Raw genomic sequence first — 25,642 nt, forward strand, 5'->3', positions numbered from 1 at the left:
TTTCTTTACTGGGCTGCAACCGCGGGTTTATCCCGTAGGCGTCGCTGCGCAGCTCGCGGCTTCGAGCGTAGTTAGCCGCCTAAACGGCAATCAAATCAAAATGTGGTTGGGAGCAGGCAACATTATCGCAACTACTGATCGTGTGGCAGTTCCCAGCCTCATGCTCCGCTGCTAAGGACCCTTGCATCTCTACTCGCACTACTTGGTCGGGAATCCCGACGACTCGGGAAAGAAGACCCACCCAACTTCTTCAAGGTCTGAACCGGCGTGGCACGGTGTAGACCACCGACATGACGTGAGTTCGAGTTTGACCGATGTAGTTTTCGACTTAATGCCGTTGGAAAATTGCCATTTCCAGGAAAATTGCCAGTTGCTAGATTGACAACGTTGTGGCAGGAAACCGATCCCTGGGTCTTGAAAATCTGACAACATTATCGCAACACTTGGTATGCCACGAAGTTTCCAACCGCATAAGTCGAAAACTACGCCAAATCTGACCTTGAATCTTGGTCGAACTCAGACTAGGACCTAATACCCGACCAACAATTCTCGGGAACAGTAACTTATAACTGTAACTTATCGAGCGCGGGGGTGGCGTTGTGATTGGTTTGATCTTTCCTGAATTTGAATTTTTGGCATGTACGAGATCACCTCCCCGATGATCCCAAGGCGGCGGTCCACTGATCTTTATTGTTGTAGCGCGACGGAGAGACTGCATGCCATTACAATATCCGCGTCAGACCTCATCCGTGCGCAGCAACTCGCAGCATCGAGCAAATCGCCGCCTGCGCCTCACGATTTCTGCTTGGTTCTTTGCTCGTCGAACGCAAACGAGTCCAAGGCAACACGGACGAGGCGCAGATTCAGCCGTCGCTGAGCGACGGCTGAATGAACGTGAGCGAGTCGCTCGCGTTCACGAGTCGTGAATCGCCACCACCAGCACTACTGGCAGCAGTGCTTGATCGCCACCCCACACCTCAATCTCGTTCCTAGTTGCAGCCATTGCTTGCCAATTCAGAACCAGTTTTGACAACGTAAATGTGACCGTCGACCGTCGACGAACTGCAAGATCGAGGCCCGGAACCGCGCGCCAAGCAGAAATGCGCGACGTGTGATCCCCATCTCGAGCCCAGAGCAGCGGCGACTCGCTGCAACCGCGCGCTGCGCTCCAGTCACCAGTTCGGTTGTCGCCGACAACTTGTCGGGTGCAACCTTCGCGCACGATTTGCACAACGCGCCCGTCGACGTACTTGGCTGAGTGCGTCGGTGTCTCGACTGTCCTAAGTAACAACCGTGTTACAGTGCGCTAATCCGCCCGTCGTCACTCGAATAAACTATGCTGGCCTTGCGTATCTATGCTTCAACCACGATTTGAAGTACGCTGTCACTCGCCACACTGCGGACACCCTCATTTAGCGACGCGCAATACCCGCAGGCGCCATATCGCCGCAGACGCAATGTGCACGGCGACACCTCCGCATCGCTAGCATGGTAAACCAGCAAAACGCAGCTCCATCTCCTCGCCACCTGCCTTGAACCAGCTCCACTGCAACCAGCCTGCTGTAGAGCTCAATAAGTCCAATGGTGTCAATCAATAAGTACACAAGCCCCCCCCCCATCCAGCAACTGGTGCTTTCGACCACGGGACACTCTTTGTGCATCCAACAACCGCCGGTCTCCGCTCAGTGCGTCACTCCGACATTTCCGCCGTGGAGCGCACAGGTCTCTCCTCCTCTCCTCCTCCTCTTCTCCTCCTCTTCTCCTCCGCTCTCGCTCGCAATGCTGCGCTCGCTGTCGTCCAAGCTGCCGCTGCACAAGCTGGCGGGCGCACGCGCCTTCTCGGCGTCCGTGGCCGACTCGCACCTGCTGGTGATCAACGCCGGCAGCTCGTCGCTCAAGTACTCGCTGTTCGACCTGCAGCCCGAGGGCGTGGGCGCCGCCGTGTTCACGGGCCTCGTGGAGCTGTCCACGCCCAGCAGCAAGAACGGCCGCATCACGCACAAGACGCTGGCCACGGGCGAGAAGGAGCAGATCGAGCTGCCGCTCGACACGCACCGCACGGCGCTCGAGACGGCCGTGGGCAAGTTCTTCGGCTCGGACCTCGAGGGCATCAAGGCCGTGGGCCACCGCGTCGTGCACGGCGGTGAGGCCTTCAGCCAGGCCTCGGTCGTGGACACGCAGGTCATTGAGGCCATCAAGGCCAACGTCAAGCTGGCGCCGCTGCACAACCCCGGCAACCTGCTGGGCATCGAGGTGGCTACCGAGGTCTTCGGCCCGTGCCCGCAGGTCGTGGTCTTCGACACGGCCTTCCACGCCACCATGCCGCCCAAGGCCTTCACGTACGGCATCCCGCACAAGCTCTACGAGGACTTCGGCGTGCGCCGCTACGGCTTCCACGGCACCAGCCACCAGTTCGTGGCCAAGAAGGCCGCCGCCATCCTCGGCAAGCCCGTGGAGGACTGCAACTTCGTCACGTGCCACCTGGGCAACGGCTCGAGCATTGCTGCCATCCACAAGGGCCGCTGCATCGACACGAGCATGGGCATGACCCCGCTCGAGGGCCTCGTCATGGGCACGCGCTGCGGCGACGTGGACCCGGCCCTGCACGCCTTCCTCTGCAAGGAGCTCGACATGACCATCCAGGACGTGGACAAGATGCTCAACAAGCAGAGCGGCCTGCTCGGCATCTGCGACGAGAGCGACATCCGCGTCATCCAGGACCGCGTGCGCGCCGGCAACGACCCCGCCGCCTCCCTGGCGCTGGACGTGTTCGCCCACCGCGTGCGCAAGTACCTGGGCGCCTACGCTCTGGAGCTGGGCGGCGACCTCGACGCCGTCATCTTCACGGCCGGCATCGGCGAGAGCTCGGCCATGATCCGCGAGCGCGTGTGCCGCAACCTGGGCTTCTTGGGCATCGAGCTCAACGAGGACAAGAACGCCGTGTCCATGATGGGCTCGGGCCCCGTCGAGATCCAGGCCGACAACGCCAAGACCAAGGTGCTGGTCATCAACACGGACGAGGAGCGCAGCATCGCCGAGCAGACGTACGAGATCGCGCTCAAGCAGTAAGCGCTGAGCTAAGCTGACCTGACGGTCGCTGGCGTATTTTGTCGGCAATCACCCCTCGCTCCGTCGCCTCCAGCTTCTGGAATGACACAGCAGCAACAGCCAAGAGCTACGAGCAACAGGGAGAGAGAAGGAGAGCGATGAAAAAAATATAAAATATGCTTGTTTCCTCATCTGCTGGTAAAGCTTAGCTCTTCGAAGCAACATGACTGACCTTCCAGCTCCGAAACGAGGTACTGGTTGCAAGTGTACTTGAGGTCCTGCGAGTTGAAGCCGTCGTGGCTGTACTCTTCCTCCTCGTCGATAGTCGCCGCTGCATTCGCTGGCGTGGACAGTAGTAGGTGGTGTGACGACAGTGGTGGAAGCCGTAGTAATACCGTAAGGGGTTGTTGCCAGCGGCGGCCATTGCTTCCGAGGTCTCACGTAGCATCGGTGTGCTGTCCATTGCCTTGGGCTTGGTCTCCGTTTGGCGCGAATCGTTTTATCGATTTGAATTCTACCCGGGAAACCGTGACAGGGCTGGCTGCTCGAAGTCGATTGTCGATTGAATACATGTAACGTGGATTGAAGAATAAATGCGTTGGTCGCAAGTTCTACGCAGCTAACACGTAAGATGGGCTCGAAGGCTCTGCCTAGTTCACGGCCTACATGCCTTTCCCCACGATGACCCAGCGCATGCCATTGTCGTGACGCAGCGGGAATCCGTTCGGGCCCTGCTTGGCCTCGTTGTCGAGGCGCTTCTTGGTCTTCTTGCCGCCTTCGAGTACCCGCTTCTTCTCGAAGAAGACGTAAGCCGTGCGGTAGACCACATTGGCCGCGCCAGAGCCGGCGCCGCGCTTCATGTTCATGAAGGTGCGCAGGCTGTTGCTGTTGACGTCGCCCAGCGCGCGCAGGAACGCGGCCTTGGTCACGGTCTTCTCGCCCAGGAAGTAGTTGATCTTCTTGCGGATCTCGTCGCAGTCGTCGTACACGGGGACCGCTCCGTCCTCGTCGGCGTCGGGCAGCTCGACGTCCTGAATCTTCTGCAGCAGGTCGTCGCCCGTCTTGGCCTTCTTGGCCTTGTTCTCCTTCACCTCGGCGGCCTTGCGTTTCCGCTCGGCGGGCTTCACGGCCTTGAGCTTGGCCTTTTCCTCCTGCTGCTGCTTCTCCCGGCGGTAGAAGAAGATGGCCGCGAGCTCGTACGTCTGGTTGTCGGAGCCCCCGTACGGGCCCTTGAGGTTCATGAACCGGTAGAACGAGTTGGAGTTGATGTCGCAGAGCTTCAGGAACGCCGTCTGCGTCATCTCCTTCGTGCCCAGGAAGTTGCGGATCTTGGCGCGGATCTGCTGGCAGCTCCACTTGGCCCACTGCGGGTTGTCCTCGTCGAACTCTTCCCCGCTCTCGTCGTCGTCGCTGGGGATCTCGATGGCCGGCGGCCGGGCCGACGTCGCGGGGATGAAGCTGCTGAGCGCCGGCAGCTGGCCGCTCGAAACCGGCCCGCATTCGCTCGCGGCCACGGCGCTGGCCGCTTCGGCCACCGACGAGGCCGTCTCGCTTAGAAGTGTAGCCATGTCCATTGTCATGACTGACGTGAGCTTTTGGCGGCAAGTCGCGTTTTGATTCGCATCCTTACCCGCGCTTTTCAGCGACCTGCGTAATCGCATATCGCATTTCAACTATGAAGTTCGATGGGGCCGTGGATTGGCTGGCCCAAAGTCGCACAAGAATTGGGGCCATTTGCAGTCGCCAAAATGGCCAAGGAGGGCAAGACGAGCGCTGCGTCCGCGGCGGCGCGCGGCGCGCACAAGCAGGACAAGAAGCACGTGGCCAGCAAGCAGACGTCCGTGGCCAACTCCTCGCGCAAGAACCAGGCCAAGAGCTCTCCTGCCGGCGGAGATCAAGCCACGCAAAGTCCGCGCTCGGGCAACCTGAGCCAGCTCGTGGCGCTGCTGGGCGAGGGCGTGGCCTGGCACGACGCGGAGCCCAAGCTCAAGCCGCGCCTCAAGCACAAGAGCGCGGCCGAGCCGCTCCAGGCCGCGGACGAGCTGGTGCTGGCGCTCAAGAAGCAGGCGCAGGCGCTGCTGGAGGCCGAGGTGGCCCGCTTCGACGCGCTCAAGAGCGGCAAGATGTCCAGCGACGACAAGTACCTGGCCACCATGATGAAGTCCGGCACGCTGGCCGACAGGGTGGCCGCGCTCACGCTCACGTCGCAGGCCTCGCCGCTGCACTCGCTCGTGCGGGTCGGCCAGCTCATCTCGATGGCCAGCAAGAAGGCCCGTCGCGAGAGCCTCATGGCCGTGGACTCGCTCAAGGACCTGTTCCTCAACAACCTGCTGCCGGACGAGGCCAAGCTGCGCTTCTTCCACCAGCACCCGCTGCAGGCGGCGCGCGACTCGCCCGCGCACCTGGTGCTCTGGTTCTTCGAGCACTGCCTCAAGACGGCCTACGCACAGCTCACGGCCGTGCTGGCCGCCGGCATGGACGACGCCGTGGACAGCCACAAGCGCGCGTGCCTGCGCGCGGCCAACGCGCTGCTGCGCGCCAAGCCCGAGCAGGAGGCCGTGCTGCTGGCCATGCTCGTCAACAAGCTCGGCGACCCGGACCGCAAAATCGCCGCCTACCTGCACCGCATGCTGCAGGAGCTGCTGCGCGAGCACCCGGCCATGAAGCGCGTCGTGGTGGACGAGGTCGAGCGCCTGCTCACGCGCACCAAGGTCTCGGACCGCGCCAAGTACAACGCCGTTCTCTTCCTGAACCAGATCTACCTCGAGGGTGATGGCGTCGATGTGGACCTGGCCGGACACTTGATCTCCGTGTACTTTGGCCTGTTCTCGAAGGAGGTGCACCGTCACGACGAGGAGAAGGAGAAGAGCAAGAAAAATACCAAGGACGCCAAGAACTCCAAGAAGGGCAAGAAGAAGAAATCGGCGGCTCCGACCTCGGACGAGGCAATGGACCGCAAGCTGCTCAGTGCCCTGCTGGTCGGTGTGAACCGCGCGTTCCCGTACGCCAACGCTACGTCGGCCAACTTCACCCAGGAGATCGACTCGCTGTTCCAGGTTGTGCACCGTGCCCATCACAGCACCAGCGTGCAGGCGCTTATGCTGTTGTTCCAGGTCATGAGCAGCACCAACTCGGTCTCTGATCGCTTCTACACTGCGCTGTACGGCAAGCTCATCGACCCCAAGGTGCGCGAGACGTCCAAGCACACCCTGTTCCTGAACCTGATCTTCCGTGCCATGAAGGCGGATGTGTCTCCTGCGCGCGCTGGTGCCTTCACCAAGCGTCTGCTGCAGCTTGCGAGTGTGATGCCCCCGGCTTTCACCTGCGCTGTGCTTTTCCTGCTGTCTGAGCTATTGAAGGTGAAGCCACAGCTGCGTACGCTGCTTGACCAACCCGAGGCTGGGTCGGCTAGTGGCAATGCTGCTGATGACGAGCACTTCGAGGATGTCAAGACGGACGAGGAGAACCCTGCCTTCGAGCTGGAGAAGGAGGAATCTGACGACGATGACGATGACACTACGGAGGACGCCGGCTCCAGCAAGCTGAACGATGGTCTGACGGACGCGGAGCGTTCGGCCAAGGTCTTGGCGCAGATGTTCGGCAAGCCTGAGAAGGAGTCCAAGAAATCCAAGGAGTCTGCTGTGGTGAGCTTTGACGATGAGCCGGCTGCTAAAACTGCTTCAAGCAAGAAGGGCAACGATAAGGAAGAGGGCGGATACGACGCCAGCAAGCGTAACCCGCTGTTCGCTGGTGCTGAGACTTCATGTGCCTGGGAGATTCAGATGCTGGCGCACCACTACCACCCGTCCGTGCAGAGCTTCACCCGCCAGCTTCTTGACAACAAGGACACAGGCATTCAGTACGCTGGTGACCCGCTGGTGGATTTCACGATGCACGCGTTCTTCGAGAAGTTTGTCAACAAGAAGCCGCGCCACAAGGTGGCTGAGGCTAGTGGCAACAACGGTGCGAAGGCGAAGAACTGGACGTTCGCCCCCATTAACACGGAGGCCGTGCTGCAGGAGAACGAGGCCAACGTGGATGCAAGCGACCAGTTCTTCTACAAGTTCTTCAAGGAGCGTGCATCGCGGGATGTCGAGAACCCTCGTCGTAAGAAAAAGAGCAAAAGTGACCGCGACGCTGACGCCTTCTCCGACATGGAAGATGGTGATGAGGACGACGAAGAGATTGACGCGTACGCCCAGGAACTGGCTGAAGGTATCATGGAGGACGGCAACCACGACGACGAAGACCCGGACATGGCTGGTTGGAGTGACTCTGATGACGAGGAGGAGCCGACGCTGGAGGGTGAGGACGAAGAGATGGAGGAGGCTTCGGGCATGGCTGCCGATGAGGATGATGACAACGACGACGATGCCAATGGCGAAGAGGGCCAGGAAGATGACGACGATGACGAGGAAGATGATGACGATGCCTTCGATTTCTCCGTCATGGGCGGCATGGACGACGACGACGAAGTTCTCCAGGAGGAGCTGCAAGCTCTGGATGCCAAGAGGAAGAGACAGACACCGCCCAAGGCTGGTGACAAGCGTAAGTCGATGTTCGCTAGTGCCGACGACTACGATCAGATTGTGAAGGAGGCGATGGCCAAGCAGGCCAAGAGCGACAAGCAATCGGGCGGCAAGAAGTCAAAGAAGCCGCGGCGATCGTAACCTCTCGACTCGTAGAATGAAGGATAGGATGCTGCATCAAAAACAAATTAGAGACGTGTTCATTTCATGCTGATCTGCCTCAAAGTTCTCAATGTTGGAAGTAGAGTTTACGATGTCACTTGAATTGAGCCATTAACCTAAGTTGCACGGTTGACACGATCTCTACAAGTCCAGATCAATGCTGCTTCGTGCGAGATGTGCCGCTTCCTCCGCTTGCTGAAGAGCGTTCGCCGAGCGGAAGTAGCGCGACAACTGCTCGCGGAGACTGTGGTCTTGAGTGCGCAACCGAGTGATCGCAGCAACAGAAACATCTCCACCAGCACCCTGATTCAGCACGGCTGAGGTCGAGTCCAGCAGTGCGTCGATGAGGTTGTACGGGATCCACGGGAGCTCAGGCAGGCTAGCGCTTTGCTTCTTCAGGGACTGGAAGTTGGACACATTTGCTCCACGCATGGTGGCAGCATCCGGCAGGAGGCCCTCTACCAGTTGCAGCGCCTCGAGCAGCAGTCCATGCTTCAGGTAAAGTGTCAGGAGCTTGACGGGGCTTCCAGAGGTGGGGCTCGCCAACCGCTTGTACAACCACTGAGGCAGCGCAAGCTTGCGACCCTGCTGTTGCCAAAAGTCCAACACGATCTCAGCCGCAATCTCGTACTGCTCCAGCTTGTCTACGTTGCTCAGCAAGTTCTCCAGCAGGTCCCACAACCGGTCACTGTCGGAGCGCGAGATGGAGGAGGACACAGCAGGGTGCTCGCTGGCGACGCAGTAGCGCGACAGCGACTTCGTCAGGTTTGACAAACTCGCTCCCGAGGTTCTACCCGCGATGTCCGCAGCGATTTCGATGGATAACAGGCCTGCTCTTCGTCGCTCGGCCAGCGTCGTGTTCCCAGTGTTGGTGCAGCTGCTGTGCACGGCGTCCACCAGCAGCGCGATCACCTCGTCACTATCCATAGTGCTCAGCAACACGCTCTCAGAGTGACCAAGCGCCAACAACCGAAGCTTTCCATCCAGCACCGACAACTCGCGGCGCATATCCTCAAGCGTAACCACACTCAACGAAGGCGCGGACTTGCTGCCACTAGGAGCGGCGTCCACTGCAGGACGTTTAAGCTCCTCCGTGTGGAGCTTACGGACCACCCAACGGTTCTCGACAGGAAGAGCTCGCAGCGCATTGCAAGCTGCATTCAGAGCATTGCGCTGAGCCTCGAGAGCTGCCTTGGATGTAGAAACCGCGAGGCGGAGTCTCAGTGCAAGTGCATACAGCGAAGACGCTGCGTTGGCCGGCTGCTGCTTGCGCATGTAGAAGGTGAACAGCAAGTTGTAGTAGCGAATTGCACCTGCATCGAGACCGTCGCCGTGAATGACGGTGGCGTTGGCCGCCTGCCAGAGAACGTACTTCTCCACGTGAGACTCAAGAGATCCCCACTGCAGCTCGCAGATGAGGTCAAGGTGGCCGTAGCGGTACAGCTCCTTCACCAGGTAATTCACGCACTCGCTCGCGGTACCTTCGGCATCCGCAGCAGTCTCAGATCCACCTAACGCAGCTGATAGTTCTGCCGTGTGCATGAGAGCAAGGTGCGCGTCACGGAATAGTCGTTCCTCGACGGAATACTTGAACACGTTCACCCAGATGAAGGACTGCAGTGCAAAACTCTGCTCCCCACCATCGTGGTGGGCCAAGTGGCTAAGCGCTTGGGTGACCACCGTCCAAAGGAAGCTAAGCAGCTGGTCGTAGAACCCGCGAGGCACCGTCTCCTTCAGCAAGCCCACAACATCGTAAATGAACTGCTCCAACGCGTGTTCAGACCGCGAGGAGCGAGACTTCCGTTCAACGAAGAAGTTCGACAAGCAGATGCTGAAGCAGCGAATGGCTTGCTGAAAGCACCAGCGGGCATGATCGCGTGCGTCCTCCTCATCGTGAGCACGCGTGGCAGCCTCCTGACCTTCGCAAGCCAGACACTCGCCAATCGAACGCACATACTGTTGAATCTGTTCACTGTGCTGCGAACTTGCTGCGTCCCCCTTTTTGGAGCCATGAAGACTGATGTCACTGAGGTTGCAACAGAACATAGCGCGCAGAAGTCGGAACTGCTGTCGCTTTTGCAGGAAACGCACCAGCGAGTCGTTAGGCTGCGAAACAAATTCCAAGATCTCACGCGTAAACGTAGCCAGCACGCCGTGCGCTTCTTCACTGCGAACATTATTGCTGGCGCTTGCGAGCTGCAGAACCGAAAGCGCTCGCTTGAAATTGCCCGAGCGGTTCAGCTTTCTATTGACGTCCAGAAGGAACATCTGCAGCAACGGGGGCATCAACGTGGCCGACGACGTAATGGCAGGATCCGTGTCCGCGATAGACTGCGTAATACCTTGGCTGGCAACCCATCGGCTAAGTCGCCAACGCTGGTACACGGTGATTGACTTGGGCAGGTACACCTGCACAATTTTGCTCAGCGTGGCGGAGCTCAGGAATGCAGGCCGAGTGTCCACCAGATACGCGAGGAAGAGCACCACGCGGAGCGACTGGTTGCACATTTCATCGATCGTGCGCGAAGCCACTTGGTCGAACGCAAAGCACATCTCGTGGCCAGCGAAGAAGGCACGACGAGTGGTCGAGTAGTAATCGGCAGGGACCGTAGCGTCCGCCATCGTAAAATCCTCCGTACCGTTGGTCATGTCCTCGTCTTCGTCGCTGGAGGGTGACGACGACTTGTACGCCCCCGAGCCCCGCCACAGTTCAAACGGGAACAGGTGCTCCACAAGATCGCGGAAAACTTGATCCTGGAAACCAGCATCACCGCCAAGCAGTTTGCTGAGGCGAAGGATGGACCGAGTGAGCATAAGCTCAGCGCTAATCGTTTGGCCAGTAACCGGAGCGCTTGCAACAAACTCCGGGTTCAAGCCTAGACGAACGCAGTGACGTGCCAACGCCACAAAGGACTCCACCTTCCAGTCCGAAGCCACGTCGGCGACCTCGCGGTGGATGAACGACTGGAAGCTCTGGCTCGGGAATGCGTCAAAGACCGGGAGTACCTCCGACACCAAATCAGCCACGCACTCAGCTGTGCTGGAGCCCTGCTCCGCTTGCGGAACAAAGGCAGCAGTAATTGACGGCGCAGACGGGAACAGCAACGACACGCGGTTACGACGCAGCATCACCGGAGCACCAGGAAGCAGCGCGTTGGTGGTCGTAGCGAAACCGATCGGCACATTCTCGCAGCGCCAGTGCTTGGTGCAGAGGGCAATAAGCTCCTTCCAGATCCGAATCCGCAGCACACTCGGGGCGGTTCCATTGCGGACAGCAGCAGCACCCGCCGCATCCACGCACCGACTGGACACGAGACGAACTAACACGTCCTTGTACTTGGGCAACCGATGCGTGAACGGCGACTGCGAGGAAAATCCGTCCAATGAGCCGTTCTGAGCTTCCACGATGGCGTTGGATAAATTCTGTCGCGAAAATCTGCCCGGCAATAAAATCCGCTCGGCGAAAAAGTCGTCGATCATTGTCATCACACCTTCCTCCTTCAGGTCAAACAGCCACTCGCTGTCTTCCGCTTCGTATTTCTGCATCTGCACGTCGAGGCTGCTGACCAACTGGCCCTGGATGCGCTTGGGACCGGTGAGCGCCATCGGGTTCGGGTGGATGTACACTTCATCTCCGTCCAGCGACCTCCACGACGAGAAGAGGAAGTTTTTATCCACGGCGAAATCCACCATCTTCAACCCTCTCTTGGGTTTTTGCTCGTTGCTCTGCACCGTGAACACCCTGGCCGTGTCCAGCGCAAGTTCCTCCCCGCTCGCTCCAGCACTCGACACGGCAACAGGCTGCACGTCTCCTCTAAGCAGGAAAATCTCGGTCGAGTGGGCCGCCGTAGTGTCTAAATGCACCAGCAAGCGGCAATTATCCGACTCAGTGGGGGACAAGGCAACAACCTTGGCGTGCGTGGCGTACACTCCCAAGGTGTTAACACCATCGTCTCCATCCAGATCCTCATCTTCCCATCTAGCCTCGCCATCTCCCTCTTCTTCGTCTTTAGGTAGTGGCGTAACCAGCGATCGCAACTGTTGCCGGCCCAGACACGACTGCGAGCGGAAGCTCCAGGCGCGTAACACGCAATCCGCCGAGACCGAGATGACGCAAACATCTTTCTCTCCATTTTCACTTTCGCTTTCCTCGTCCTCCTCCGTGTCCATTTGGAAACACGTCATGGCAACAATTGCCGCGCCCACGTCCCTCCTCTCGCCGTCCTCCCCGGCAACACCCTTAAACTTTGCCGCCAGCCCGTTCCAGAGCCAGCTCACCACGGACTCGTCGCTGAACACGAACTCCTGCATCTTCTTGGCGTCGCTCGGCAGCCCGAAGTTGACGCCCAGCACGCGCCCCGAGTCCGTGCCCAGCACGAGGTTGTACTCGTTCACCCAGAGTGCAACACTTAAAATCTCGTCGCTGTTTAGCACCTGCAACACGTCGCAACGCGTGCGAGTTGCCGGTTTTGGCTCGGGGAAGGCTTTTGCATCCGCTTGGGAGAAGATGCTGAGCGATTTATCGCTGGGCACGGCGTACGTAAAGCGGTGGATGGTGCCCGCGTGAGACACGACGTTGATGGTGACTGCGTCATCCTCCCAGCTCTCCACAGCAAACACGCCGGTGTTAACCACGGGAGCGGGGAACTCTAACCGGACGCCGTTTTGCCGCAGCGTTGTGTTTAAACTCCACTCGCGCAACACCACCACGTTCTTCAACACGCGCCAGCACACGAAGCGATCGCGTAAACTCTCGTTCTGGAAGTAGAAGCTGCCAGAGCCGCTGCACTCCAACGCGCGCACTGGGTTAAGTGGAAAAAAAATAAGAGGAAAATAACGGTTAGCACTACCATAACTGGCAACATCATCGAAAGGTGGATACGTGGTTCTAACCGCGCGCGAAGCTCTTGGGCGGCTGCGAGCGCACCGCTGGGCTGGACACCACGAAGCTCGACAGCGAAGGCACATCTGACAGGCCTTCGTCGTCCTCGAAGCACGCGAACTGCGCCTCCTGCAGCAGCGGACGCATGGCAATTGGTTAGGCTAGTGCTAAACGCTGTCGCGTTTGTATGGCGCTGGCGGGCGAGATCCCGCGTAAGTCCGACGTAACCCCAATGTGTAACCCCTCGTCAGACTGACATTCATTCCAATCCCCGCAATAGTGACTAGCCACCTGAAGGGGCGGATCCATGGGCGTCACTATCGGAGCTCCTGCACCCAAGACCAGACCCAAGAGGCCAAACCAAGCCCAGTCAAGCCACCATGATGGACGCATTGCGCGCGCAGAAACAGAAGCTCCTGGACCCGGAGAGTGGCCAACCGGCGGAGGGCTCTCCCAGCTCCAACGGCAGCAACAACTTCTGGCTGTGCCCGAGTCTGTCGTACCAGGAGCGGGTCATCGGCTGCGTCACGTGCTTCATGCTGGCTTCGTGCTGTCGCTGGGCTCGACCTTCCGCCTGGCCAAGCTGGTGCACGGCAACCCGGCGCCGTTCGCCATTGCCTACACCATCGGCAACATCCTGTCCATCGGCTGCACCACCTTCTTCGTGGGGCCCTGGAAGCAGGTGCAGACCATGGTCCACGCCAAGCGGCGCTACTCGGCGCTGGTCTACGTGGTGTTCATCTTCGTGACGCTGCTGCTCTGCTTCTCGCCGCACATCCACCACCGTATGCTGCTCGTGCTGCTCTCGGTGCTCGTGCAGTTCGTGGCGTTGGTCTGGTACACGCTGTCGTACGTGCCCTACGGCCGCAGCATCGCGCTCAGCTGCTGCAAACGCGCCTGCGGGTTGGCTGCAGACGACGACGTGTAAAGAGAGATAAGGGGGGAAGGTTACTGTAGCCATCTACGTAGTAGCGTATGAGTCAACGGAGGTGGCAACAAATTGAATTGGTGGATTACGTATCCTCACGAATTGTTGTTCCAGTTGCCGTAGTAAGGTTGCTTTCAGTCCGTCTTGGCTCTTGTATTGGGCTCCGATTGCTTGTTGCTGTTGCTGTTGTCGCTGATCTGCGAGTGCTTGAGGTTGTTGGCCTCGATGATGAACCAGTTGATGGAGCCGGCCAGCCCCACGACGAGGAACAGCAGCACGAACACGTGGTACGAGTCCTCCAGCTCCGTGTAGACCACCGCCAGCATCACGAAGAACAGCAACGCCAACACCACGTTCAGCACCACCACGAACTCGCGGCTGCCGGGCCGCAGCACGTTCTGCAGCGCGCTGCCCATGACGTCGAGCAGCTTGACCAGGTGAAGATGCCCAAATGCGGTTTCACAGGGACGAGGTATGCGATTCGAGAGGTTTTGAAGTCTCTGAAGTAACAAATCAACTGATTGGCACTTTTGAAAACGTTCGATTCGCGCCAAGATGAACATGTCGAAGCTGCTCAACGACACTTCGCCGGAAGCGCCTACCGACGTCATCGAGCCTGCCACTCCACCGACCATGGCGCCACCATATAACCCACCATTTGGCGCTTCTGCTTCCGCAATTCTGACTCCTAACGGCTTCTTGGCGCCGAGTTACACACCTCCAACCTTCTCATTCTCCACGCTCAAGCCTCTCTCCTTCAATGCTGCGTCTATCGCCAATGCCCTCGCCAACCGACCGCCAGAGCCGTCCCAGTTCCCCCAAGAGTTCGTCAAGAACGAATTCGACGCCGAGAATCACGAGTGGGGACAGTGGAACTGCCGGGAGGTCCGCCTCAAGATCCGCAGCTTTCTGGGCTCCATGCAAATGACACAAGCGGAGTTCCTGAAGGTTATCGACGTGGATGCGAGTTTGTATCGGAGATTCATGGGTGTCAAGAGGCTGGAGGAAGGGAAGGACAACCCCACGTACAAAGGGGCAGCCATCTTCTTCTACAGACGAGGACAGAAGGAGAAGATGGAGGAGGCGCTGAAGCCCAAGGAGATGACACGCACAGCTGTAGAGGAGAAACGGGAGAAGCTGCAACTCAAGGTGAAGCCCAAGGAGAAGAAACGCAAAACTGCAGGGGAGAGACAGGAGAAGGCTAAGAAGGCGAGAGACGGAAAGGAACTGCTCCGGAGGATTGAGGAGGTGGAGTTGCCAGATGTGGACGAAGAGGGCTGCGTGCCGGTGTACGACGACTGTGATGAAATTCGCACGAAGATTGACGAATTCATGGGCGAAGGGTTGGTGACCAAAGCTGATTTCCTGCGCGCATTGGGCAACGTGAATTCCAACAGCATGCGGAGATTCATGAGCATGCGTCGTGGAGCTGGAGCGGCGAATGAGATGTACAGGAAAGCCTATGCCTTCTTCGAGAAGAAGCGTATATTGGATGACGAGGAGAAGACCGTGCAACGGTTGGTGAATGAGGACTTGCAAGGTCCTGAAGGCTTTCCGCGCTACGGCGTCAATATGCATTTCATCAAGAAGGTTCTGGACCACTGACACCGACGTCGTTGCAGAGCAATGTGCATGGATATATATGTATCGCTCGCTTCAAAGCATTATGGATTGCCATGATATTATCATGTGGTATATTATACCACATGAGTGACGCTACCGATCACTCGAACTACAAGTAGTCGAGCTTCGTGCTTTCGTACTTAACCGCTGTTCCGGCCGATACAAAGGTTTTCTTTCGGGGGCCGTTGAGACCATGATGTTGCGCCTCAACGAACACAGCCTAAGTTTTGTTTTACTACATGTAATGCTTGCCTCGCGGGCCCTGCGCGATTTTACTTCGCTGATTGAACCGATGAAGTACTGAGCGCTTGGATGTCAAGTTAGTTTGTATTTGAATAGCCAGTAGGCGAAGAGCTACTCAAATGCAAACTAACTCGACATCCAAGCGATCGAACGATGATACACCAAGCGTAATGTCTAAGCAAAGCTGCATCTTGCCTGGGTCGGCTCTCTGACCTGACCTAGGCCAGACCAAGTCACTGCACTCGTTGAAGTTTGCGCTGAGACCACTAGCGACATACTGCAGTGTACTGTTGTTGCTTTCAACAAACCGAAACTACAGTATGCGTCAACCGGAGGGAGGTCTTGGGTGATGGACTCAGGCTGTGCTCAATCGTGCTTATGCTTTTAGATACACTCGCTGTCAAAAACAGTAGTTGCGGTTGCCTCACGTACGTGTTCATCAGTTCCTATTTGCCTCATTCCCAAACTTGCCGCCTTGTCATCAATCAACACCCTGTTTAAGACCTCCACGATGTCCGAAGAGCGCCAATTCCCCGATGGTTTCCTGTGGGGTGCCGCTACTGCCGCATACCAGATCGAGGGCGGTGCTCAAGAAGGCGGGCGTGGTGCAAGCATTTGGGACGCGTTCTCGCACACGTCGGGCAAGACTTACAAGGGCCACACGGGTGACGTCGCGATCGACCACTTCCACCGCTACAAGGAGGACGTGGCGCTAATGAAGCAGATCGGACTCCAGGCATACCGGTTCTCGCTGTCCTGGTCGCGGATCATCCCTGCCGGGGTGGGCGAGGTGAACGAGGAGGGCGTGGACTTCTACAACCGACTGATCGACGAGCTGCTGGCCAACGGAATCACGCCGTTCGTGACGCTGTACCATTGGGACCTGCCCCTTGCACTGCAGACGGAGTTTGATGGCTGGCTGGGTGCTGGGACGCAGGTTCACGACGCTTTCGTTGTGTACGCGCGCGTGTGTTTCCAACAATTCGGTGACCGCGTGAAGAACTGGATCACACTCAACGAGCCTTGGGTGCACAGCGTCATGGGTCTTGCACTTGGAGTGCACGCTCCAGGGCGCAGGCACAATGCTCACATCGAGCCGTACAGATGCGGCCACAACCTACTCCTTGCACATTCCCGAGCTGTGGACGCCTATCGCAAGGAATTCCAGGAGCTTCAAGGTGGGCAGATCGGGATCACGCTGAGTGCAGACTGGCGTCTGCCGGGCCCTACTGACGACCCCGCGGAGATGAAGGAGAATATCAAAGCAGCGGGGCGCTCGATCGAGTTCCACCTCGGCTGGTTCGCCGATCCGATCTACAAGGGTGACTACCCTCAGATCATGAAGGATCGGCTGGGAGATCGCCTGCCCAAGTTCACGGATGACCAGAAGAAGCTTCTGAAAGGTAGCTCGGACTTCTTCGGGCTGAACAACTACAGCTCGTCGTTCGCCAAGCCTTCGGAGTCTTACAAGCCCGGCGAATTGCCTCCTAGCGACAATACCGGGTCGTTCTTCCAGGACGAAGGTGTGACTGCCTTCGAGGACCCGTCGTGGGAGCAAACCGCGGCGGTGTGGAACTTCGTGACTCCTTGGGGGCTCAAAGAGCTCTGCAAGCACATCAGCAAGACGTACCAGCCCAAGAATGGCATCATCATCACCGAAAACGGCTCGTCGTGGCCTGACCAGTCCAAGGACGAAGGTGTCAAGGACGTCAAGCGCATCGACTTCTTCGAGCAATACCTCAGCGGAGTGCACGAAGCCATCGCGGAGGGTGCCGACGTTCGCGGATATTTCACCTGGTCGCTCTTCGACAACTACGAATGGGCCGAGGGCTTCAACATCCGCTTCGGCCTGATCTGGGTGGACTATGACACACTTGAACGCACACCCAAAGACTCCGCTTCCTGGTACCACGAGACCATTGTCAAGAACGGCTTCCAGTCGAAGTACGCGGGCATCAGTGTTACAACTCCATAGTTGCTTGCGCCAGTAAAGCAGTGCCAGCACTGAGCACCGCTATTTTAACACCATCCATTCTTGTCGGTCAACGCTACCAACTTGAAAATAGTTGTTCTCCTTCCACTTACCTGTTTGCGTTTGAATTCATCGATAGCTCGACACTAGGACAAACCCGCATTATCCGCTAGAGTTTTTTTTTGCAGGTATGGCAACGGAGCCGAAAGCTTCCCGAGATGGTGGCTTTAGCGACCCGAGTTTCGTGACTGTCGGCGATCCGTACATCCAGAAGAGACCCAAGGAGCGAGGTCTCGGTGGAGACCTGAAGCCGTTCCTAACATGCCCACCCAAGAAGGGCCAACTAGGCGCAACATTTGGGCCAGGTTTCCCGAAGTACGATCCCCTCGGCGGCGAATATGCAGAGCAGTACAAACTCGAGGCACGTCGCCGACTCGAGAATACTAAAAAGTTTGTCAAGCCCAACGGATTCACGTACTCGAACCCCGCTCAAACCCACACAGGGTCAGGAGACTACTACGGAGCGTTCGGCAAGTTCGAGCGCGATGAAGACGACATCAAGAAGGCAAAACAGGAAAATGCAGCCCCGAGACCCAATCCGAAAGACAAGCAGTTCGAGAAGAAGAATGTGCTCACCAACCCTGGTCGACGCGGCACCTTCGGCTACGCAGGCACTCTGATCGGCGGGAACCTTGATGCTATGGGCGCCGACTACGGATCAGAGCGGCGGGCAGCGCAGGCCCTTGAAGCGAAGCATAAGGCGGCAATCGGCGATCGCAAACCGTTCAAGTCCACCACAGAAGGAGTCGACTTCTTCGACAGCCATGAGCACGTTGCTGCCTCGCGCGTCATGGGCTGGGATGATCAGTGTCTGGCCAAGCCACCGGGTGCTCAGGAGCTCATGAACCCCAAGGAACGCGCTGCCGCGCGTGCTCCAACATACAAAGCGTGGAAACCCAACAACCCGATCAAGGACGGCGAGGAAGGCACGTTCGAGAAGTTCCCCGAGAGATTGCCAGAGCCCTACGACGAGGCCATGGTGAATCGCGCTATGCTGCCCAACCGCCGCAACCCCGTGAAGCTAGCGACCAAAGACCTGCCTGACGCGTTGCGCGAGCGCAAGACGTTCAAGCCCAGCAGCGGACCTAAGACCAAGCTCACGCGGGGCACCTGTCTGCTAGGCATCTCCAAGCACCACCTTTAAGTTCCTTCAACCTCTTTGCGATATATATTTGTTACGTTCGTTCTTACCGTCTCTCGTCTCACCCGTCGGTCTTGGCCGCCAGCGCAGCCGAGCACAGCCTGGCCACCAGTCCGTGGATCTGCAGCAGCGTGGACACGCCGTCGGCGATGCACATGTGCGTGGATCCGATGAGCTTGATGAACTCGAGCTTGAGCTTCTCGTTGTCCATGGGTAGCGCCTTGCACACGCGGAAGATGGTACCGATGATGTCCAGCGACGAGTAGCCGCTCTTCCAGAGCTCCACGGCCTGCTTCTCGGCGCCGTCCAGCTCGCCCTTGGCGCACTGGTTGAGGATCTCGCGCACCACGGCCGGGTGCGGCTGGTCGCAGACCTTGAAGACGTTCTCGTCGCTGACGAAGCCGAAGCCGCTGGCCGTGGCCTGCAAGTTGTTGAGTGCGTTGCGCATGTCGCCCTCGGCCGTGAAGATGAGCGCGGCCAGGCCCTCCTCCTTGTAGCCCACCTGCTCGTGCTGGCAGACCGTGAGCAGCCGGCGCAGCAGCATCTCGTCGGGCAGCCGCGTGTAGCGCAGGATGGCGCAGCGGCTCTGGATGGGCTCGATGATCTTGGTCGAGTTGTTGCAGGCCAGCGCGAAGCGCGTGGTGGCCGAGAAGATCTCCATGGTGCGGCGCAGCGCCTGCTGGGCCGCGGCCGTCATCGAGTCGGCCTCGTCCAGGATCACGATCTTGTGGCGGCCCGGGGGCAGCGTCACCTTCTGCTGCGCGAACATCTTGATCTTGCTGCGCACCGTGTCGATGCCGCGGTCGTCCGACGCGTTGAGCTCCAGCACCGCCTGCTTCATGCTGGCGCCCAGCAGCTCGCGCGCCAGGCACAGGATGCTCGTGGTCTTGCCCGTGCCCGGCGGGCCCGACAGGATCAGGTTCGTCATGTTGCCCGCCTGCGCCATGGCCTGCAGACTCGCCACCGTGTCGCGGTTGCCCACCACGTCGGCCAGCACGCGCGGCCGGTACTTCTCCACCCACGGCGCCTCGAAGTCGTCCGCCATACTTAAAGTACTATACTATCCCGTCGATATCCTAAGCTTTTTAGTCTCTGTTTTGGCGCAATAATTGGTGGCGAGGTAGTTTTGACCAATCGTTGTGCAGTTGTGTGCCATACCTCATCTTATGTGTCGTTTTTATTCGTGTGCGCCACATCGACTGGACGGACTTGAAGTTTGTATCGGAGTGCTGCTTCAAGCAGAATCTGAAGAAACGGCTCGGGCTCGGAAGACCAACGGCAGCAGAGCCATGACGCGCGCGGCGAAGGGCTCGCGCGCCAAGCAGCTGCACCCGCACCAGCGCCGCCGCCTGTCGGAGGAAGGCAAGCGTCTGCTGCGCAACGCGCTGGCGGCGGGCAGCGAGGGCGAGGACGGCTCCGTGGACTACAGCATCGTGACCAACTGCGACGACTCGTCGGTCGAGTCGGAGCTCGAGGGCGCGCTGCAGTGGGAGCAGCAGCAGCAGGAGCAGCAATTGGCCAATGGCGGAGCAGAAGGTGGAGGACGCAAGACGCGCGGCAAGAAGTGGAAGGACGAGGACGCCGAGCTGGAGGACGCCGCGGACGACGACCTGGAGGGCGCCATGGAGCAGCTCACGGAGAAGAGGGACAGCACCAGGGTCGCGGCGCTCGAGAAGGTCCTGGCCATGCTACGCGCCGAGGTCATGAGCGACAGGGCGCAGTCGGCCAAGGTGACGCTGGCGTCGCACGCGCTCGGGTGCCTGAAGAAGAGGGCCAAGGAGTCCGCCAGCCTCGCGCTGCGGGTGCTGAGCATGGTGGCCATCACGCTGGGCGCCGACGAGCAGGAGTTCTTCGACGACATCTTGTCGCCGCTGCAGAGGATCTTCACGGACAGAGGAGACAGCGCCGTGCGCGTGGAGGCGGTGTACGCGCTGAGCATCGCGTGCTTCGTGTGCTGTCCCGACGACGAGCCCAAGTGGGAGCTGCTGGAGGTGCTCGGCAGTTTCCTAGTCGCGGCGAAAGACGCGGAGGATGACGGTCATGATGAGAAGGAGTTCCCGGAGGCGCTGACGATTGCTGTGATGGAGTGCTGGGCCTTCCTCGTCAGCTTCTTCAACCCGTCGGTCATGATCGGCAAGGTGTACAATGCGCAGTCCATAGTGCACGGCCATGTGGCGGCCTTGGCGGCTTTTGTACGAAGCGGAACGAATGCGACGGTGCGTGCGTCGGCCTGCGAGGTGCTGGCGCTGCTGGTGCAGTTTAAGTACATGTCCTCAGCAGATAATGGCTGGACCTACTCGCACGAGTCCGCCGGAAGCCCCATCGGTGGTCTTGATTCTCGCATCGAGGCGTACATGCGCGAGTCGGGGAAGAGTATTGGTAAGAAAAACCGCAAGGCGCAGCGCTCGATGTTGAAGGAGGTGTTGGAGACACTGCAGACAGGTGAAGGGCCCCACAAGGAGCTGCACTCCGACGGAGAAACGCTAACGGTGTCCACGTGGAGCCGCTTTTTCCAAGCGCACGTTTTCCGTCGCGCGCTGCAGTCCGGTTTTCAGACGCACCTCGTGGAGAACGATGTGCTGCGCGATGTGTTTGAAGTGACAGAGAATGCCAATGCGAAGATCAGTTTGGTTTCCACTGTTAAGCGTCGCGCTGATCTCAAGGCGAAGGCGGTGAACAAGCGGAACGACATGTCCCGCAAAGACCAAGCACAGAACGCCTTCCTTTATGACGAGTAGCAGCACCTGAACGCTCTGTTAGCTACTTTAGAATTTGTTATTACCAGCACGCAATAGCAGGCTTCAACAAGTAGACACCACCAGCTCGACGCAGGGGCGATACAAGACAGAACTCGTGCACAGGCTACCAGATACCCCACCCCAATGGAAAGAGTAGGGTTCCTTTGTTTCAGTTCTGCTTCACGTTCGAAGCGACAGAGATCCGAGCCTGAAGCAGCTTGGGTTCCTCTCATGCAACATGAGCGGTTTGCCTACTTGCCGAGCAGCTGGCGCAGAGCGTCCTGTTCCTCCTTAGTCTCAGCCGAGAGGATCTGTCGGTTGTCCACAATCTTGAGCAGCTCGCCGGTCTTGGTCACCTGCACGATGAGGTACACGTACTCGTTCTTTTTCATGTTCTTGTTCACCTCAGCAAATACGTAGGCGTGGCCGGTAGGGCCCTTGATGTTGTACTTGATGCGAAGACGCGGGGTGCCGTCCTTGGCCTGGAGGTTCACGTGCTCGATGCGGTTACGACGGCCTTCACGGTGGCCGCCGTGGTCGTGGCCGTAGCCGTGGATGGGCAGGCCCAGGCGCGACGTCACCTGCAGCAACAGCAACAGCAACACCCATCAGCCTACAGCCCTCTAAGCCTCATCTCTCCACCCACGTACGTCCGTGTTCTCCGACAGGAAGTCCAGCGACTCGCTGAAGAGGCCGTTGGGGCTCATGCGGCTGCGCAACGAACACCACCGGAACCATCAGTCAGTATCATCTCCAATCCCACCAACTTCAACTGCTCTGCACGTACTTGGGCAGCAGTTCACGGGCCACGAAGTACACGCCGACGGCGCCCAGACCGATGAGGCCGAGCCAGAAGCCGCCGGTGGCGGTAGCCGTCACCTTCTCGTACGGAGTCAGCACCAGCGCGTCCGGAGCCTTCTGCCCCTCCTTGGTGGCCTGCGCACCCGGCTGCAGTCGTCGCCAACACACAAGAAATATTGCAATAAACGAACAGGATTTCCCGTTAGAACTCGATAATCGTCGTGAAAATATTCCGCTGTGCGATATGATGCGCCACCTTCTCCGCGTTCAGGCGCGAGCGCGTGGACGTGAAACTGCGCGTGGGCGCCGCCGGACGGCGAGCCGCGACTTGCAGCACGCGCGAACGCTGCTGCAGCGTGGCCTTCTGCGCGGCGCGGGCGACCGGGGTGGACAGGAAGCGCAGCATCTCTCTATAGGGCACGGTAGGCTTGGTGCTGAGCTGCTCGATGTGTGATGGAGGATCAGTCGGGTCTCTAGCGCAAGACGATTGGCTGAAAAAGATGGGGTATTTTAGAACTACCGCAAAACTAGGAAATTTTTGTACGAGTGACGAACAGACATCCATACAAGTCTTTGACATGGTCAAGTTGACGTTGGGTGCGGCTTGCAGCCACCGCCGCCGGCGAGCACAAGGCAGGCGGTGCCAGAGAAGACGGAGAGCAGATTCGTGCTGACAGACCAGACCAGAGCGAAGCTGAAGATGGCGACTGTGGCGACGCCGCCCCAGAACCACGATCGAGCCTGGCGCTTGAGCTCTTGGGTCTCGCGCTTTTGGCGCGGGAGAAGGGGTAGCCATGCGAGAGACAGCAGCTTCATGATGTACGCGATCACGAACGTCCAAGTGACTTGCCAGCGCACGTGCGTCGAATCGCGAATGATGTCGGTCACCCCCACGTCGAATAGCGCGTTGACGTTCTTGGAGATGCACGAGGCGAAAGGGCTCGATAGGTTGCTCACTGTCGTCAGCAGGCCGTACACAGCCGCCTCATTACCGAGTTCTGCCAGCTCCACCACAACAAACGTCGACACAAGAAAATTCATGGCTTGTGGGAGCTCCTCCAGAATGGGCGTGCCGAGCCAGAACCACTGACTACGCACCACATCCCAAATGGTCAACATCCCCACGATGGCGTCCAAAACGATCGCGGATACGGTCGTCCAGGCGACCACGAGGCGCCAGTTCCAGCCCAAACCGATGCGCTTCGTCATGTACAGCGCTACACTGAAAACGACGAGCCCCAGCACGGAAAACAAGCTCTCGTTGAGAGGGCGCACGCGAGCCCAGTACCGTTGGATTGGGTCACTAGCCGTGATCGTGAAGCCGTCAAAAATGCCGCTGAAAAACCGGTACGCGAGAACCTGCACCATGGCGGAGTTCTGGACGAGAGCCCACAGGCCGCTCATATACGCACTAAAGCTTGGCGCATCGCCACCTAGGGGAGGTTCTTGAATCAACCACAATGCTGCTGGAATCGCCACGAGACTCAGAAGTGAGAAGATCAGCATGAGATGACTCATCGAAAACGACCACGAAAACGACCCCCCATAATCTTCACCGTTTAATCCAAACCCAACCAAAAGTGCCGACAGAATCATCGCAACACTGCGAACCAAGTAAACTGTAGACTGGATATTGCCACGTATGCTTTCAGGTTCGCGCTGGGCAAACTCCACCACAAGCCCGTCGGACGCGACATCAGCGATCATGTAACCCAAGCTCGCCAACATCATCAGCACAATGTATAGGGAACCCGAGCTCGGTGCTCCCCAATTCACACGGCCACCTAGTTGGCTGTGGGCCATCCCCGAGAGGTCCTTACCCCTTAGTGTTGGGTCCATGTAAAACGGAGGCTCTTGGTTCACAAACACGAGGATGAGCAGCATGGCCGAACAGACCAACCAGCCCAGTACCATGTACGCACGACGGCGAGAATGAAAGATCGGGAAGCAGTCGGACACAACCCCAATGACGACTTTGAACGACCAAGGCAGCGAGAGCAGCACACGCGCTGACAGTGTTTGGTAGCCGTTCAGATGCAGGTAGTTGTTCAAAAATGGGTACACCGTGCGCGGCAGCCCTCCGTATAGCACGCCCACAACTGCATACTGCACCAGCAGACCAATGTACCGCCAATGGTACAGGTCTGGTACATCACCGGAGCGGAGAGGCATCCCTGCTTGGGTTCCATCCTCGTCATCATCCTGAGCTTTTCCCGTCGGAGTGACGCTCACCGTCGACTCCTTCTCCCTCCCTGCTTCTTCAATTGAGCAAGTGTAAGACAACCGCTCCAGGCGCTGCACCCCACGCGCAGTATCCACGCCACCAAGATCCATCGCAACCTACGTATTCTTATGCTGGGTAATTTACGCTTTCTCTCGAACCCCAAAAACCAACGCTCTCGTCGCGTCCCAGGTCTCCTCGTCCCACACCATCACCTTGTACAAACGATCAACGCCGCCAACATTAGCAAACATCCAGACAGCGATGGCAAGCTCTGCAAAGCCTTGTGTTCCACGGTATTAGCACTGCAGCCAGGAAATCGTTCCTCAGCCCAGGTGGTCAAGTTGCAGGCAAGTTGAAGTGAAAATCCACTTTTTTCCAGAATGATGGTAACCTCTCATCTCGCATAGTATCCCCTCTCAACTAGCATACTGAGTCAGCGGCGCCCAATAAAATCAGCTCATTTCCCAACAAGCCCAAGAGCAGGAAGAAGCTCTCGCTGGCTGGCTGCATCGCCTTCCGCAAGCACCATGGCGTCCATGTGGTCGTCCTTCACCTACATCCTGCTGCCGCCCGCGGTGGTTCTGTACGTGCAACTCGCGCCGCGATCCGATGCGTTGTCGCCGAGTTACGCTCGCCTAACGCCAAATGTGCTCTCTAACTGTAGGTTGCTCCTGATGACGATCCCGTTCCCCGGCGTCATGTTGAACCGCGGCATCGTCAAGTTCGGCGACGTTGTGTTCAACATCCGCATCGGCACGCTCAGCGTCTTCTCCGTGATCACGGCTGTGTCCTTCGTGGTGCTGGCGGCGCAGACCTTCGACCTGCAGAAGCGCTACTCGCTGCCGCACGACCAGCACATCGAGGCGCACTACTCGGCCGATCTGCAGGTTCGTGGAAGGCGCTCAGCCGTGAGATTTTTGTAAATCTGTCTGACTAATGCTCTTCAACTGTATGTTGCTGGAAACACCTAGAAAAAGGCCTCGCGGTGGCGATCCGAGCGCAACTGGTGGATCAGCGCACTCACCTTCACGATCTACTGGTGCGTGGGGAGCTACGAGAGAAAGGGGTGGCTTCTAGCAGAGAAAATCTGACATTTGTGATTTTTTTTCATCTTAGGATGCTGCTACGCTTCCACGCCATGAAGAAGAAGCTGCTCAAGGCGCAGCGCCATGAAGACTAGGGCCGCAGCGCGTCGGGCGTTGTGAGTGGCCTCTGTTGTAGCACTACGGTAGATGCGAGCTGTTGAATACTTGCTATAGTGCTCAGTTGACTTTTTTGTTTTACTTTTTTC

The 25,642-nt window shown here is 58.4% G+C and overlaps 14 protein-coding genes across 15 annotated transcripts; 8 read left to right on the forward strand and 6 right to left on the reverse strand.

Annotated features, from left to right (window-relative positions):
- Positions 1-1,779: 1,779 nt before the first annotated feature.
- Positions 1,780-3,069, forward strand: IUM83_14955 (acetate kinase; the record flags this gene model as incomplete). Its single annotated transcript, XM_067939735.1, has 1 exon — positions 1,780-3,069. One exon carries the CDS (start codon positions 1,780-1,782, stop codon positions 3,067-3,069), a length of 1,290 nt encoding a protein of 429 aa, XP_067791266.1.
- Positions 3,070-3,710: 641 nt separating this feature from the next.
- On the reverse strand, positions 3,711-4,628 carry IUM83_14956 (Major Facilitator Superfamily (MFS); the record flags this gene model as incomplete). Its single annotated transcript, XM_067939736.1, has 1 exon — positions 3,711-4,628. One exon carries the CDS (start codon positions 4,626-4,628, stop codon positions 3,711-3,713), a length of 918 nt encoding a protein of 305 aa, XP_067791320.1.
- Positions 4,629-4,796: 168 nt separating this feature from the next.
- On the forward strand, positions 4,797-7,718 carry IUM83_14957 (CCAAT-box-binding transcription factor; the record flags this gene model as incomplete). Its single annotated transcript, XM_067939737.1, has 1 exon — positions 4,797-7,718. One exon carries the CDS (start codon positions 4,797-4,799, stop codon positions 7,716-7,718), a length of 2,922 nt encoding a protein of 973 aa, XP_067791268.1.
- On the reverse strand, positions 4,943-5,299 carry IUM83_14958 (uncharacterized protein; the record flags this gene model as incomplete). Its single annotated transcript, XM_067939738.1, has 1 exon — positions 4,943-5,299. One exon carries the CDS (start codon positions 5,297-5,299, stop codon positions 4,943-4,945), a length of 357 nt encoding a protein of 118 aa, XP_067791242.1.
- A 162-nt stretch (positions 7,719-7,880) lies between the features above and the next one.
- On the reverse strand, positions 7,881-12,768 carry IUM83_14959 (Nuclear pore complex, Nup160 component; the record flags this gene model as incomplete). Its single annotated transcript, XM_067939739.1, has 2 exons — positions 7,881-12,541; positions 12,633-12,768. 2 exons carry the CDS (start codon positions 12,766-12,768, stop codon positions 7,881-7,883), a joined length of 4,797 nt encoding a protein of 1,598 aa, XP_067791265.1.
- A 40-nt stretch (positions 12,769-12,808) lies between these two features.
- IUM83_14960 (Vesicle transport protein) lies at positions 12,809-13,549 on the forward strand (the record flags this gene model as incomplete). The annotated part of the gene is made up of 3 exons (XM_067939740.1): positions 12,809-12,833; positions 12,902-12,934; positions 13,128-13,549. 3 exons carry the CDS (start codon positions 12,809-12,811, stop codon positions 13,547-13,549), a joined length of 480 nt encoding a protein of 159 aa, XP_067791395.1.
- A 134-nt stretch (positions 13,550-13,683) lies between these two features.
- On the reverse strand, positions 13,684-13,965 carry IUM83_14961 (Endoplasmic reticulum, protein Pkr1; the record flags this gene model as incomplete). The annotated part of the gene is made up of 1 exon (XM_067939741.1): positions 13,684-13,965. The coding sequence occupies one exon, from the start codon at positions 13,963-13,965 to the stop codon at positions 13,684-13,686; it is 282 nt and encodes a 93-aa protein (XP_067791329.1).
- Positions 13,966-14,000: 35 nt separating this feature from the next.
- Positions 14,001-15,154, forward strand: IUM83_14962 (Major Facilitator Superfamily (MFS); the record flags this gene model as incomplete). The annotated part of the gene is made up of 2 exons (XM_067939742.1): positions 14,001-14,021; positions 14,105-15,154. 2 exons carry the CDS (start codon positions 14,001-14,003, stop codon positions 15,152-15,154), a joined length of 1,071 nt encoding a protein of 356 aa, XP_067791396.1.
- A 772-nt stretch (positions 15,155-15,926) lies between these two features.
- IUM83_14963 (beta-galactosidase) lies at positions 15,927-17,390 on the forward strand (the record flags this gene model as incomplete). Its single annotated transcript, XM_067939743.1, has 1 exon — positions 15,927-17,390. The coding sequence occupies one exon, from the start codon at positions 15,927-15,929 to the stop codon at positions 17,388-17,390; it is 1,464 nt and encodes a 487-aa protein (XP_067791330.1).
- A 187-nt stretch (positions 17,391-17,577) lies between these two features.
- IUM83_14964 (Long-chain-fatty-acid--CoA ligase ACSBG2) lies at positions 17,578-18,591 on the forward strand (the record flags this gene model as incomplete). Its single annotated transcript, XM_067939744.1, has 1 exon — positions 17,578-18,591. One exon carries the CDS (start codon positions 17,578-17,580, stop codon positions 18,589-18,591), a length of 1,014 nt encoding a protein of 337 aa, XP_067791393.1.
- Positions 18,592-18,649: 58 nt separating this feature from the next.
- On the reverse strand, positions 18,650-19,633 carry IUM83_14965 (Replication factor C subunit 2; the record flags this gene model as incomplete). The annotated part of the gene is made up of 1 exon (XM_067939745.1): positions 18,650-19,633. One exon carries the CDS (start codon positions 19,631-19,633, stop codon positions 18,650-18,652), a length of 984 nt encoding a protein of 327 aa, XP_067791331.1.
- Positions 19,634-19,877: 244 nt separating this feature from the next.
- On the forward strand, positions 19,878-21,326 carry IUM83_14966 (Interferon-related developmental regulator 1; the record flags this gene model as incomplete). Its single annotated transcript, XM_067939746.1, has 1 exon — positions 19,878-21,326. The coding sequence occupies one exon, from the start codon at positions 19,878-19,880 to the stop codon at positions 21,324-21,326; it is 1,449 nt and encodes a 482-aa protein (XP_067791397.1).
- A 251-nt stretch (positions 21,327-21,577) lies between these two features.
- IUM83_14967 (Transmembrane protein) lies at positions 21,578-22,533 on the reverse strand (the record flags this gene model as incomplete). 2 transcript variants are annotated; one of them, XM_067939747.1, is made up of 4 exons in its annotated part: positions 21,578-21,907; positions 21,977-22,037; positions 22,114-22,274; positions 22,384-22,533. In XM_067939747.1, 4 exons carry the CDS (start codon positions 22,531-22,533, stop codon positions 21,578-21,580), a joined length of 702 nt encoding a protein of 233 aa, XP_067791332.1. The 2 variants fall into 2 exon arrangements, with proteins under 2 accessions (XP_067791332.1, XP_067791333.1); XM_067939748.1 differs by having other exon boundaries at positions 22,369-22,533.
- A 2,345-nt stretch (positions 22,534-24,878) lies between these two features.
- Positions 24,879-25,531, forward strand: IUM83_14968 (uncharacterized protein; the record flags this gene model as incomplete). Its single annotated transcript, XM_067939749.1, has 4 exons — positions 24,879-24,934; positions 25,016-25,238; positions 25,323-25,390; positions 25,468-25,531. 4 exons carry the CDS (start codon positions 24,879-24,881, stop codon positions 25,529-25,531), a joined length of 411 nt encoding a protein of 136 aa, XP_067791392.1.
- Between the last annotated feature and the right edge of the window lie 111 nt (positions 25,532-25,642).

This window comes from Phytophthora cinnamomi (assembly GCF_018691715.1).
Source record: "Phytophthora cinnamomi strain GKB4 chromosome Unknown Contig40, whole genome shotgun sequence".
Classification (NCBI taxonomy): Eukaryota; Oomycota; class Peronosporomycetes; order Peronosporales; family Peronosporaceae; genus Phytophthora; species Phytophthora cinnamomi.